We start from the raw sequence: 14416 nt of genomic DNA on the forward strand, positions 1-14416 counted from the left end.
TTCTCTGCCACCATTACAAGTCAGGTTCTACTAACCTAACACAGCGCAAGGAAAGCATATTAGAGCTGCAAGTAAACCTCTACCTATATCATTTTCAAGCAACACAAGATGGGTTTAAATCCAAAAATTATCATTTTCTGCAATCCTATGCAAAATAATGACTGCTCCCATTTTACTTTTCAGTGGGAAACCAGTGAATCCCCAGCATTTCAGTTTGCAGTTTACCAAAATATACAAAGAAGCAGCTGATAAAATGCAATCTTTCTTTCAATTTTACTCTTCATTTTCTTTTTCTTTCTGAGTTTTTCAACATTTCAGAACTTAACAGATTAAGACAAATTACTCAGCTTTTTCAACATGATAACTATTTAAAAGGTAGCTGCATTAATTAAATTAAAGGGATGAAAGACACAGTCTCCTAGATCTAGGAGGCCCAGAACAAGTAAGGAATATAAAGGGGAAAGAATAGGACCATTATCATTCCAGATCTAAAAGGAAAAGTCTGGAAAACACAAAATGGAAGCAAGAAAGATACTTCCTTTGGAAACAAACCAACTCTCAACCCACTAAGAAATGCAGGACACAGTGTTAGGCTGTAGAAGTTGCTTCCCTGGATGCTTTTTTAAAGGCTCCATCAGTCTGAGCTATGAGCAGCTTGTGGAAGCAAAAAGTTGGGAATGAGGTTTCTTTGGAAGCTGGGAAGCTCTGGGCTAGCAGGAATCTCTGCCTCTGCTTTCCAGCTGGGCTGCAACGTTTTTGACCAGTCTCAGGAGAAAAATTCCTCCTGTGGGAGGAATCAAGACTCATTTGTAGGCCAGACAGCAATGAAGGGGTGAGTCCAGGCTCTCCATCTCCAGAGCAGAAGCACATCAGATGTTCCAGTTCTGGGAAGGAAAAGCCCTACTGTTCACGGCCAGGAAAAGGCTCCTGCACTGTTTCTCTCTGCCATGCCAGAACATCAGTGATGCTAGCACAGCGGCAGAGGCATAAACATCAGGAACAACTTGTACCTGATTTCTTGGACAACTGTCTGCAGCCTGCAATCCCACGAGGCTCAGGCTGACCTAGCAGGTTGTCCACAAGCACTTGCCACTTATCTGTGTGCCCAGCAGGACAATTGCACAAGGAATTGCACCCTCCTTAGTGCCCAGACTGGAAACAGAGGCTGGCATAAAGCACCTGCAGCCAACAGCCAGAGCCACAGGCAGGACTGGGCACGTGCTTGGCTTTGTTGGGCTCAGTTCCACACATCAGACTCAAGGACTCTTCCCTCTAGACCTGCAGTGGGATCCAGCTCCAGAGGGAGCTCTGCTGTCTTGGCTTGTCTCCAGACTCTCATCCCATCCACCTCAGGCTTCACGTTTCCACTGAGTTTGAAGCAGAATGAGACAAGCAACAGTACAGGGGTACAGGGGCAATATTTTGGGGATACCAAAACCAGCTGTCCTGTAGACAACAGGAGGAAGGGAAGCAGCTCTGACCAGGCACTTGAATCCACTTTGTCCCACAGGAACTGCCAGAGGTGTCTGTCAGAGTGACCAACGTGGTTTTTTTCCCTTTAGGGCCAGGCTGAAGAGCATTTCTGAGCCCGCTGCTGCCTTTGGCCCCACTTTCTGAGGAAATGAGCAACTTGGAACCCAGCCTGAAGGCTGAGCCTGACCTGCCCCAAGGAGCACATGGACTGTGCCAGCAATGTCTCAGCACAGGCAGGGCCACAGCTCCCGCATGCTTCCCATCCTCCACCCCTGGAGGAGGCATTCCAGGCTGCTTCTATCCCCACTGGGTGCAGCTGGGCTTGCCACTTTGCTTCCCTGGCATGAAACAAGCTCCTGCACCAGGTGATTCCAGTCAATGCCAAACTTGGTCTCTAGCCACTGCCTCTGGCAAAGCCTCCCTTGCCATTAGCTCCAAGCTCATGTCTCCAAGAGGAGGCAGCACCAGCTCTGCTTGCTTGAAAAGATGAGGGATTAATAAACCAAAACCCAGCTGACTGGAATGTGGAATTGTTTCATTCTTATTTCTTCCTCATTCCTGCAGGTTTGCAGAGGAAGGATTCTGTGCTGAAGATCATTTTAGCATTTGGGGATTCCTTGCAGATTGATCTTCCTTAAAGTTCTCAAAGTTTTACTAATTGTTTATGATCAAGCACCACAAGGGGTAGGTGAGAAACACTGGGCAGTTCAAACTGTGCTCCAGTTCGTGGCTGAGGTTTGCAGATGCTTTTAATGGATTTGGAGGTCCAATTCCTTGATGAGAATTTTCTTTGGGGGTGTTTAATGCCCTTTTCAATAGGGTAACTGCCTCAGGCTGACTGAAATGCTAATATCCTGCCTGGAGGTGGGGATGGTGCTTGCAGCAGCCTGGAGAAGGAGCTGTTGGATACGTGGGAGGGAGCAGAGGTGCAAAAGCAAATGATGGGCTGATTGTCCCTGCCTGGGGAGGCCTTCGTGTCTGTGAGCCTTCCACTTTGCCCTGTGGCAGGAACAGCTGCATTTGAGCAGCTCGCCTTTGGCTGCAGTGATGGATGGAAGACAGGAGCAAACAGGATCCAGTGTAAGCAGGATCCAACAAAATGGCCCATATAATTTTACAAGGGGACTGGAGTGTAGCAGACATGGGGCTAGAGCCCCGTGGAGGATGGAGGCTTAGAGATAAGAAAATGCCAAGTCATAGTAACTAAGCCAGAAGTCTTCCCTCCAGACCTCCAGGCCCGCTAATCTCTCTGTAACCCCATAGGTTTTTTCCCTAACCCTTACAATATATCAGTTCCTGAACCCTGTTAACCCTATATAAGGGGCTACTTTAGCCCATTCTGACAGAAGAGCTGTCATCAGAACCTTTCACGAACCCCTCAATAAACTACCATGGAACCACCAGAGGCTGCCTTCTCTTTATCTCTCTCATCTGCTTTCCTGGAAGCCACTACTAGCCAGAGCGCCTTTAGCAAGCTAAAGAGCTGAAACTATAAAATAGCTGAGATCACTAAGAGCTGACAATCACTGAGCTTGCTAATGGTGGCCACAGCTATAGAGCAGTTTGAGTTTTGGACACCCAGCCTCCGGAAGGCTGGGCAGCCCAACCTGGGCCTGCCTGCTTCCTGGGGCACCCTGAACCTGCAGGAATTCAGCTATCTGGCTGGAAGCAGCCCCCGTGGCTTTTTTTACTCGAGGACCTCCACTACAGATACAGCCTGAGAATGGTGGGGCTGTTCAGCCAGGAGAAGAGAAGGTTGTGTGGAGACCTCACAGCCCCTTCCAAGAGCTGAAGGGGCTACAGGGAAGCTGGAGAGGGACCTCTCATCAGGAACTGCAGGTACGGGACAAGGGTCAGTGGCTGCCCACTGCCAGAGGGCAGGGATAGATCAGATATTGGGAAAGAATTCTTCCCTGGGAGGGTGGGCAGGCCCTGGCACAGGGTGCCCAGAGCAGCTGTGGCTGCCCCTGGATCCCTGGAAGTGTCTAAGGCCAGGTTGGATGGGGTTTGGAGGAACCTGGGATAGTAAAGGTGTCCCTGCCATGGGAGGTGGTGGGACTGGATGAGCTTTGAGGTACCTTCCAAGCCAAACCATTCTGGGATTCTCTGATCTACTTTTCAAATGTCTTCCTTGCAGATCTGGTATAACCAGGGTCATCCTAAGGGTCCACATAGGGTAAGGAATGTCTTCTAGGCTGAAATTCAGTTGTGCCTGCCCAAACACCTTCTAGCTAAATGTGATCTGCTCAAACATCTCCTTATCCTCACCCTGTGGCAGTAAGTGGAAGGAGATGAGCTTTAAGGCCCCTACCAACCCAAACCAGGCTGGGTTCTCAAAATCCTCCTTGATTTGGGAGCACCAGCACACAGTGGGTGTTTGTGACAACAGGTCCAGCTTCATCATCTGCATCAGACATGGTCTGGGCAGAGAGAATGTAACATCATACAAAGACATCTTTAATGATAGCAATCAGCACAGATTAGCAAGCCTTTCCTGCTTTCTAAAGGCTCCCACGACGGATGCACGGGGCCGACGCTTGCCATGGCTGCCACATTGGCAAAGGGCAGGAGTGAGGGCAGGAAGAACGGCCGAGCCCTCAGAGCAACGGGAACGGGAACAGGCGAGCCCTCAGAGCCCTGGAAAGGGGAACGGCCAAGCCCTCAGAGCAACAGGGACAGGGAACGGCCGAGCCCTCACAGCCCAGAGAGCGGGAACGGCCGAGCCCTCATAGCCCGGAGAGTGGGAACGGCCGAGCCCTCAGAGCCCTGGGGACAGGAACGACTGAGCCCTCAGAGCCCTGGGGACAGCAACGGCCGAGCCCTCAGAGCCCTGGGGACAGGAACGGCCGAGCCCTCAGAGCAACGGGGACGGGAATCGGCGAGCCCTCAGAGCCCTGGAAATGGGAACGGCCAAACCCTCAGAGCAACAGGGACAGGGAACGGGCGAGCCCTCACAGCCCACAGAGTGGGAACGGCCGAGCCCTCACAGCCCAGAGAGCGGGAACGGCCGAGCCCTCAGAGCTCTGGGGACAGGAACGACCGAGCCCTCAGAGCCCGGAGAGTGGGAACGGCCGAGCCCTCAGAGCAGCAGGGACAGGGAACGGCCGAGCCCTCAGAGCAGTGGGAGAAACGGGCCCTAACCAGGGACACATAAATCCAGGAAATTGAGTTAATCCAGGGAATAGCAACTAATTCAGGGAATAGAGATTCCCTTGGAAGCACGAGGAGCAAGAGCAGTCTGATTAGGGCTTGAAGGAGGAACCTGATCTAGAGGAAAGTGTCCTTGCCCCTCGGCAGGGCTGGAATGAGATGAGCTTTAAGGTCCCTTCCTGCCCAAACCATTCCATGATTTGATGATTCCACAATGCTCTAGGAGCATTGTGCTCCTGCTGCTGACTCCCAGGCTGTGACTTGGCTATAAATCAACTAGGCTGAGCTTCTTCTGTTTTTCTTTAACCCAGAAGTCCAGCTGTGCCTGTATCCTGCAGGGCTCCTCCTTGGCTCTGGTGTGTTAATTATTTCAAGGCCAGGTTGGACAAGGCTTGGAGCAATCTGGGACAGTGAAGGTGTCCCTGCCATGGCAGGGGGGAACTGGATATGGTTTAAAGTTTCTTCCAGGCCATACCATTCTCTACTCCTGAAATGTCTTAGTGGTGTTACAGGGGGATCCTAAGAGTCTGGCAAGGCTAAGGAATCTCTTCTGGCCTGAAATGAAGCTGTGCCTGCCAGAACTTCTTCCAGCTGGAGGTGATCTGCTCCAACATTTCCTGGTGCTCTCTGCCCAGGGGTGCAGCTGAGCAGGAAGGTCTGTCCTGCAGAGCCCTGCCCTTGGCTGGCAGCACCAGGCACTGCTCCAGAGCAGGGTGAAGTCAAGGTGCTGAAGTCACCATTTCATCACCGTCAGGGCAGCTCAAGCAGCTGCCCTGGGCAGTGACATCATCCCCTCATGTCCCCAGATGAGGTGTTTGTCACGGGAACAGGGAAAAGGTTTCTCTCCCTAATGCTGAACCTAGGATAGGCTGGAGGTCCCTGTGCCACACTCCTGGTAGGAGGAAAGATAAGTGTGGTGGGGCACCTTCTAGGAGCTGCCAAAGCCACAGAAACACCAATTAGTGAGGCAAGGTCCACAGTGGATCATTCCCACTCTTTCCTTTCTTATTCAGATGAAAGATTGTCAGTGACATCAGCAGCAAAACTGTTTCTCATGTTGTCATCTCAGCTAAAATCTGTGTACTGGTAGGAGGACAAGGATTGGAATGTGCTGCCTGGGCCAGGATCAGCCCTTCCTGCTGAGGAGGGAGCCACTGGGATGTGAGGAAACATGGAGCAGCCAAGAGGGAACTGAGGAGCCCAGGTGAGTGCAAACAGGTGAACAAAGCACCAGCATGGACAAGTTCAGCCCCCTGCCAGAGCCACTCCTTTATTCTGCTTCCTCTTCTTTAGTGCACTAAACTGGGGAGGTGCCATGGAAACTCCTTAAATAATCACACACTGTACAGAGAGGGTGTTTGGCCTGATAAAACAACAGACTCAAAACACAGGGCAGCACCTAGGGACACACACAGCCTGTGTCCCATCCTGGGGCAGGGCACAGAGGGGCCAAGAAACATCTTCTGCATTTCCACAGCAGCATTTCCCAATCACTGTTTATACTGCCTGGGTCACTCCTCCTCAGATCACCTGCATTGCTTCTTTTGAAAGCACCTTTTGGAGCTCTGGCTACTTCACTCTGACACAAACTGCACCCAAGTACATTTCTTCTAACTCCTTGCTCCTTTTGGAGCACACCAGGGACAGTCCAAGGCTTTGAAAGCCAGGGAGATGTGGCACTACCTGCTAGGAGGGAATAGGCAGGTGCACTCTTGGCTTCCCTCAGTGGGATTCCCATTGTCTGAACCTGAGAGATGCAGTAAGAGAAGCCGAGAAAAAAATGATCAAAACAATTCTTATCTCATTTGCTGCCCTGTGTTGCGCCACAGTAGAAAGTATGGAGATTGCTTTCCCAAACTGATGTTTTGTTTCCTTGGCCTATCAGGGCCAAGCACGTGTCCAAACTGTTGGTCAGCAGACAGTCACAAGATTCTGGGCAGAGGAGTTGTGTTCTTGTGCAGATTCAGTTTAGGTGTTATGTAATAATAAATAATGTAGTATAATAAAGTAATTAATTAGCCTTCTGATAAGACGGAGACTCCTCACCATTTTTCCAGCCTCTGTCGGGGTTGCCTTGCTTTTACAATACCCTCTGCTTTCCCACGATAAACACTGTTTACTTCTTGGTGCTGCAAGATTGAGTAAGAAGGTCAAACAAAGGGATTTACAAACTATCTCAGTATTACAGAGGTGCAATAAAGAGTAAAACATGGCCTGTGTGGCGTGATCTATGGGTTTGGGTTGGGATTGGAATGTCAGAGCTCTCCAGCTGTATTTGGAAAGCAGTGCAATGATGTGTCACATTTCTAGTTCCTTCTCATGCTGCTGACTGAGGGCAGGAGGCTTGGACCCAAGGCTTGAAGCACTCGCAATGCTGGTGCTTCTACAAGACTGCCTCTGGTATATTCCCCAAGCCATGCAAGTGGGCATAAAGGTTTTCCACAAGCTGAAGAACTTTGTCTGCCTCACCCAAGCATTCCCAAATGCCACTTCCCTCCTGCACTACAAGCTGCTTCTGAAGTTGCAGTCAATTCTTAGGGGATTCTTGCACTAAGGAGTAGGTATGAAATTATTTCCAGTGCATTTGTCCTCTAGATTAGGCGTGGAATATATTTCTTCCTCTTGTCTCGAGTCTCCAGTTTTATTTTGCTGCTCAGCAGCAGGACCCTGCAGGTGTGTGCAAGGAGCTCAGTGCCTTGGCTCCTGGGTGGTGGCAGACACTGCTCCCACATGGAACTGGGGCTGGATTAACCCTGGGCTGATGCTCTGGGCTGAGTGGAGCCTACAGCCCTGCCAGCCCCAGCAAGTCCAGCACAGCTGCTCTGTCATCCTCAGGGCTGTTCTGCAGCCCCCTCACAGAGATCAGGGCTGCATCCAAATCCCTCCAGCACTGCCCTGGCACACAGCACGAGGGACAGAAGCATCTCCTGGTGGCTTTGGAAGCATTTTGCCTGAAGATGGTGGGTAGATTTCCCTGTATATCAGATGAGGGGTGTCCAAGTTGTTACTGGCTGTAACAACTTGGACACCCCTGGCCACTTGCCTCTGCCTTGCCCAGCTCTCAGCCATGCTTTCCCCACTCACAGCTTCCCAATGGCTCACCCAGCTGCAAAGCTAAGAAGGCTTTGCATTTCTACATGGATAACCAATAAATCCCTGCATTTGTCAGACTTTTCCCTCCTTCTTTCCTTCTTTACTGACTGGTTGCTCTACTGAAAACACAGCCCACGTAGGAGGCAGGCAAAAGCAGGAGTTGTTACCTGGACTCTGTATTTTTATCCTTTTGCAAGCAAACTCAGGCCCTGAAATTGTGAAAGAAGGAAAACAGCTTCGGTTGTGATTTCTCTGGTATCCCAATCACCTTCTCCAAATTCTCTTGTGATTTCTTTAGTAATCCAGCCCCCTTCTCCAATCCCTGTGATGGGTTTGGCAACCTGTGGCAAATGGGGCAAGAGAGTTTTGAGCAGCAGCTGCAAGACTCTTTTGTACCAGGGAATATTTGCAGGTTTCTACTGCCCAAGAGGCTGGGATTTTGTGCTGGAACTCCAGGGTGTCACTGAAGCAGTTCAGCACTTTGGGAAGCAGCTTTTCCCTCCCAAAGACTCCGTCCTGGGGCCCACCGCACCCCTGGGCTGCTCTCCCAACGCATCAGTGCCACATGTGGCTGTCCCCATCGCCTGGGGCTGCCAGTGCTCACCTCAGGCACCTGCATTGCAGTAATCTTATTTTAATGAGCATTAGGACATCACATCATCCACTTCTGCCCACTGCTGCTGTTCCACTGGACCTTTGGCTCAGAGATTTATGCCCAAACAGAGGCATATAAGTCTGTGAGAGTGAGCTTGGAAAGAGAACCACAGCTGAGGTTTGGGTGGCTCTGGAAAAACCACTGAAGCTGCTGGGCAGCTGTTTTCTTGTTGTTGGGGTGCTTGGAGTTAGCAGAGATGCTGAAAATGAGTGGAAAAGAGGGAAGACCTTACACTATACTCTTTAGAGGATGTAGTTCTTTGATTGTATACCAAGCTGGAGTGTTATCTGCTTTGCGGGACCTGTCTCCTGACATAATGAAATCTGCATACAGGATCTATGGAGCATCTTCAGGATCTATTATAGCTACAGCAGGATTGTGTGGACGTGATCTGGGTAAGGGCTACCGATATCAGTATATTTTGTGTCTAAAGAGATGGGATATCTGGGAATATTTGGAGTTGTAAAAGATTTTTGTTTCATTATCAGTGGTTAATTCCTCAAATTTTTACTTTATTTCCTTCCTGAAAAGTGTAAATCATGGGTCAATTAAGCAGCACAGAGAAAACAGTGTCTGTATACTCACTGCACCTTATTAACTCAAATAAGGCAAAGGAAATTCAAGGCAAGCATATCCAATAAAAGAAAGAGAGGTGCTCTCCATAATAAAGCTTTTCAAATTGCTGGTAGATTCCCAAAACAACAAGGGGAAACAAATCACATCAGCCGGGCAGAGATGCAGAGATAACAGGAGAAAATGTTATACAACGGCTTCCTGTCCATTTTCTCCCATATGTCCAACACCTTTTTAAGATGCCTTATGCAGAAAATGGGAAGAAATGGGAAAAGAAAAGAAAATACTTCTGCCTCCTGCAATATTGAAAGTCCTTGGAAAACTTGGGTTCACACATTGGAGCTTCAGCCCTAAGGAAACACAATGGCTCTAAATGAGCATTTAGCAGCCAGATAAAGTACATCATCCATTCCCCGGTGGAAGTGTAGCTCAGCAAGTACATAAATAACAATATAAGGGATGTAGAATAATTGTTTTCCTTTTCTTTGCTTCAGATGAGATAATTGAGTACTTCCTCAGTCGCTTGAAAATCTCTTTCTGGGGGCTGGTCCATGGAGGAAGGGTACCTAGACTCTTACGAGAGACCTTAGACAAATTCCTGCCTCCGAATGCCCACGAGCTGGTGTCTGGAAAGCTGCACATTATCCTCACCCGCCTGCACGACTGGAGAAGCGTGACAGTGTCCGAGTTTGCCTCAAAGGAGGAGCTGATTCAGGTGGGAGCAGCCACAGCCAACCCGTGAGGGAAGAGCTTGGTGACATTGGCTGCCTGGCAGCAGCACAAAATCACAGAATGGTTTGGGTTGGATGGGACCTTAAAGCTCATCCAGTTCCACCCTGTCATGGCCAGGGACACCTTCCACTGTCCCAGGTTGGTCTCAAGCCCCGTCCAACCTGGCCTTGGATGCTGCCAGAGATGGGGCAGCCACAGCTTTTCTGGGCAACCCGTGCATGGCCTCAGCACCCTCATGGTAAAAAATATCATTCAAATACCTAAATCTTCACCCTTGTAGTTAGAAATCAACACCCCTAGTCTTATCCTAACATGTCCTGTCCATTCTAGTCCATGCCATGACTTCTGTTCTTGCCACCCTCTGAATTCAGACAAGCTGACATAATTTTTTCAAATCAGACATTTTGATTGCTCTCTGAATTCTCCTGAACATTCAGACAGCAATTTGAGGCATTTCACAGGTTCCTTTCCTACTTCTCTGCACTGGCTGTGGGTATCAGACAAGGTCTGGTGCCCATTAGTCTGTGGTGCCCAATAGCCCGGCTGGGGGCCCTGTTTTGGCACACACAGATGGGCCACCCCTCCCAAAGGGAAAGGTTTCTGTGGCTCTTTGCTCACCTCTGTCCTTCCCATCTCACCCACAGGCTGTGACGTGCAGCTGCTTCATCCCACTGTATTACGGATTTTTCCCTCCAACGTTCCGTGGGGTGGTGAGTAGATTTGTGTCCTGGAGACCCTGTCCCTGCTCTGGCCCAGGGCGCCTCCAGCCTCTGTCCTTTCTCCAGTGGTGGCATTAAGGATGTTTCTACCTGGGTTTGCCACCAACGGAGCTCAAGGCTGGGTTCCCCCAGTGTCTGCAGAGGGAAGAACAGGGCCCCAAAATCCGACCTCACTGCAGACGGACTGAGCTTCTCACTGAATTGTCCATTTCTCCTGTCCCTGGGGTTGCCTCAGCTCCCTTCTGCTGCACTTTCCTCCCAGTTCCATTGCAGTAGCTTTTTGGGGGGAGTAGGGCAGGTGTGCAAATGGAGCAGGGGAGCAGTGGGTGGGGCAGTTCCCTGGAAGGGATCTGTGGGGCCCCTGAACCTCAGCCGCTCCCTGTTCTGTCTGCCAGCGCTACGTGGACGGGGAGCTGGCCATGTGGAGAGCTGACTTCGTGTCCCGCACCACCATCACCATCTCTGCCTTCGCCGGCGAATACGACATCTGCCCCAAGGATGGCCCTGCTGCATTCCTGACCTTCCAGCTCTCTGACTGTATCTTACAGATCTCAAAAATGAACATTTGCCGATTACTGTACATTTTTCTGGTTCCCAAACGTCAGGTGAGCAGCTCCTCCAGGTAGCAGGGCCATGAGCCCCCAGCAGCCCAGCTGCCCTGACTGCCACCTCCCCTCACAGGTCATGGACCGCTTTTATATCCAGGGCTACCAGGACATGATCTCCTTCCTAAAACGCCTCAGTAAGTGACTGCAAGTGGGACAGGTAGGTTGGGGGCTTCCCTTACATCCTTGGTTTGCTGACACAAGGAAAGAGATGCTGCCCCAGAGTGACTGGGGCACACAAATGCCTGCATTCCTGGCACTGCCACAATTCCTTGAGGCATGGCCTCTCCTGAAGCTGCCGCTGGAGCCACACTCCCGTTTTCTCTGCCACACTGCGCATGACAGAGCTTTTTCCCAGGGAACACAGGTCCCAGGACCTCTACACACAAGTGCAGGCTCAGGTGCCCTGTGTGGTGTTTGATAAGCCCAACATGCACAGAGCAGCAATGTTTGGTGATGCCTGAGCCCTGGGTTTATCTGTATCCCTGATTTCCACTCAGCCCAGGTCATGCCTCACACAGCTGCAGACCTGGCAGCTGAGCAACAAGCAGTGAGAGCTGGAATCTCTTCCCACCAGGGGATTTCCAGGTGAATTACTTTGAGGGCTTCACACTTTCCTTGGCTCATGAGGAAACCCTGCACCTGAAGCCACAGCTGAGGGGTCTTCACTCCAGAGCCACAGATCATGAGGATGACACCACAGAGAATCCAGGGGTCGGCCAGACAGCAGGTGAAGAGGAATAGGAAGCCCCACAACACCACCTTCTCCACCCCCAGGAAGGTAAAGAACAAGCACTTCCTTTACCCCATCAATTTTCATGTGATACTTGCCCAGGGCTGTCAGTGCCCAAAGAGGCTCTGGGGCAGGTGAGAACATCAGGAACAGGAGAAAGTTCCCTCTCCGGTCAGGGCTTACAAGTGAGGCCTCACACTGAGCCCTCACCCTCGATTTCGGTCAGCACTGAGGACTTCCTTGGTGGCTGGGTCAGAAGGGCTCTGTGGAGAAGGAGCTCTTTCCATGGAGAAGGCCCTGTATTCACTCCCCAGTGAGGTAAGAACAGGTTCTGCCCACACCTCCCTTCATTAGGGCTGTCTCAAGGGTTCAAGCTGCCTTTGCTGTGCCACCCAAATCCAAACTTCTCCTTAGGAGCTCTGGAGGCAGCCAAAGAAATACTTAATACAAAGAAAGCATATTAGAGCTGCAGGCAAACCTCTTGCTATATCATTTTCAAGCAACACAAGGCAAGTCTAAATTCAAAAATTGTTGTTTTCTGCAATCATATTCCAAATAATGGCAGCTGCCAGTTTTTTGCATGGAAGACCAGTGAAACCTCAGCATTTCAGTTTGCAGTTTGTTGTTACTGAAAAATACAAAGAAGCATCTGATAAAATGCAATCTTTCTTTCAATTTTACTCTTTATTCTCTCTTTCCTTATAAGTCTTTCAACATTTCAGGATTTATCACTTTAAGTAAAATTACACAGCTTTTTCAACATGACAATTATTTAAAATGCAGCCGCATTAATTAAATGAAAGGAATGAAAGACACAATGAACTGTATCTAGAAGGTCTAGAAGAAATGAGAAATATAAAGGAGAAAGAATAGGACCATTACCATTCCAGATCTAAAAGGAAAAGTCTGGAAAACACAAAATGGAAGCAAGAAAGATACTTCCTTTGGAAACAAACCAACTCTCAACCCACTAAGAAATGCAGGACACAGTGTTAGGCTGTAGAAGTTGCTTCCCTGGATGCTTTTTTAAAGGCTCCATCAGTCTGAGCTATGAGCAGCTTGTGGAAGCAAAAAGTTGGGAATGAGGTTTCTTTGGAAGCTGGGAAGCTCTGGGCTAGCAGGAATCTCTGCCTCTGCTTTCCAGCTGGGCTGCAACGTTTTTGACCAGTCTCAGGAGAAAAATTCCTCCTGTGGGAGGAATCAAGACTCATTTGTAGGCCAGACAGCAATGAAGGGGTGAGTCCAGGCTCTCCATCTCCAGAGCAGAAGCACATCAGATGTTCCAGTTCTGGGAAGGAAAAGCCCTACTGTTCACGGCCAGGAAAAGGCTCCTGCACTGTTTCTCTCTGCCATGCCAGAACATCAGTGATGCTAGCACAGCAGCAGAGGCATAAACATCAGGAACAACTTGTACCTGATTTCTTGGACAACTGTCTGCAGCCTGCAATCCCACGAGGCTCAGGCTGACCTAGCAGGTTGTCCACAAGCACTTGCCACTTAACTGTGTGCCCAGCAGAACAATTGCACAAGGAATTGCACCCTCCTTAGTGCCCAGACTGGAAACAGAGGCTGGCATAAAGCACCTGCAGCCAACAGCCAGAGCCACAGGCAGGACTGGGCACGTGCTTGGCTTTGTTGGGCTCAGTTCCACACATCAGACTCAAGGACTCTTCCCTCTAGACCTGCAGTGGGATCCAGCTCCAGAGGGAGCTCTGCTGTCTTGGCTTGTCTCCAGACTCTCATCCCATCCACCTCAGGCTTCACGTTTCCACTGAGTTTGAAGCAGAATGAGACAAGCAACAGTACAGGGGTACAGGGGCAATATTTTGGGGATACCAAAACCAGCTGTCCTGTAGACAACAGGAGGAAGGGAAGCAGCTCTGACCAGGCACTTGAATCCACTTTGTCCCACAGGAACTGCCAGAGGTGTCTGTCAGAGTGACCAACGTGGTTTTTTTCCCTTTAGGGCCAGGCTGAAGAGCATTTCTGAGCCCGCTGCTGCCTTTGGCCCCACTTTCTGAGGAAATGAGCAACTTGGAACCCAGCCTGAAGGCTGAGCCTGACCTGCCCCAAGGAGCACATGGACTGTGCCAGCAATGTCTCAGCACAGGCAGGGCCACAGCTCCCGCATGCTTCCCATCCTCCACCCCTGGAGGAGGCATTCCAGGCTGCTTCTATCCCCACTGGGTGCAGCTGGGCTTGCCACTTTGCTTCCCTGGCATGAAACAAGCTCCTGCACCAGGTGATTCCAGTCAATGCCAAACTTGGTCTCTAGCCACTGCCTCTGGCAAAGCCTCCCTTGCCATTAGCTCCAAGCTCATGTCTCCAAGAGGAGGCAGCACCAGCTCTGCTTGCTTGAAAAGATGAGGGATTAATAAACCAAAACCCAGCTGACTGGAATGTGGAATTGTTTCATTCTTATTTCTTCCTCATTCCTGCAGGTTTGCAGAGGAAGGATTCTGTGCTGAAGATCATTTTAGCATTTGGGGATTCCTTGCAGATTGATCTTCCTTAAAGTTCTCAAAGTTTTACTAATTGTTTATGATCAAGCACCACAAGGGGTAGGTGAGAAACACTGGGCAGTTCAAACTGTGCTCCAGTTCGTGGCTGAGGTTTGCAGATGCTTTTAATGGATTTGGAGGTCCAATTCCTAGATGAGAATTTTCTTTGGGGGTGTTTAATG

General features: G+C 50.0%; 2 protein-coding genes across 2 annotated transcripts in view; both read left to right on the plus strand.

The window, feature by feature from the left end:
* Window positions 1-1996, plus strand: part of LOC127060814 (omega-hydroxyceramide transacylase-like) — a 17078-nt gene extending 15082 nt beyond the window's left edge. The window contains exon 4 of the mRNA XM_050985323.1: window positions 1563-1996. The gene's annotated coding sequence lies outside the window, so the exon portion shown is untranslated. The remainder of the gene's footprint in view (window positions 1-1562) is intronic.
* LOC108963115 (uncharacterized) overlaps window positions 1-14133 on the plus strand; it is an 18546-nt gene extending 4413 nt beyond the window's left edge. Inside the window, exons 7-15 of the mRNA XM_050984950.1 lie at window positions 3268-3312; window positions 5714-5827; window positions 8705-8766; window positions 9439-9659; window positions 10321-10386; window positions 10791-11000; window positions 11077-11137; window positions 11578-11781; window positions 13700-14133. Of these exons, the coding sequence (XP_050840907.1) occupies window positions 3268-3312; window positions 5714-5827; window positions 8705-8766; window positions 9439-9659; window positions 10321-10386; window positions 10791-11000; window positions 11077-11137; window positions 11578-11744 (946 nt within the window). The 3' untranslated portion in view covers window positions 11745-11781; window positions 13700-14133. The remainder of the gene's footprint in view (window positions 1-3267; window positions 3313-5713; window positions 5828-8704; window positions 8767-9438; window positions 9660-10320; window positions 10387-10790; window positions 11001-11076; window positions 11138-11577; window positions 11782-13699) is intronic.
* The last annotated feature ends 283 nt before the right edge of the window (window positions 14134-14416 follow it).

The sequence above is a fragment of the Serinus canaria genome, chromosome 26 (genome assembly GCF_022539315.1).
Source record: "Serinus canaria isolate serCan28SL12 chromosome 26, serCan2020, whole genome shotgun sequence".
NCBI lineage: Eukaryota > Metazoa > Chordata > Aves > Passeriformes > Fringillidae > Serinus > Serinus canaria.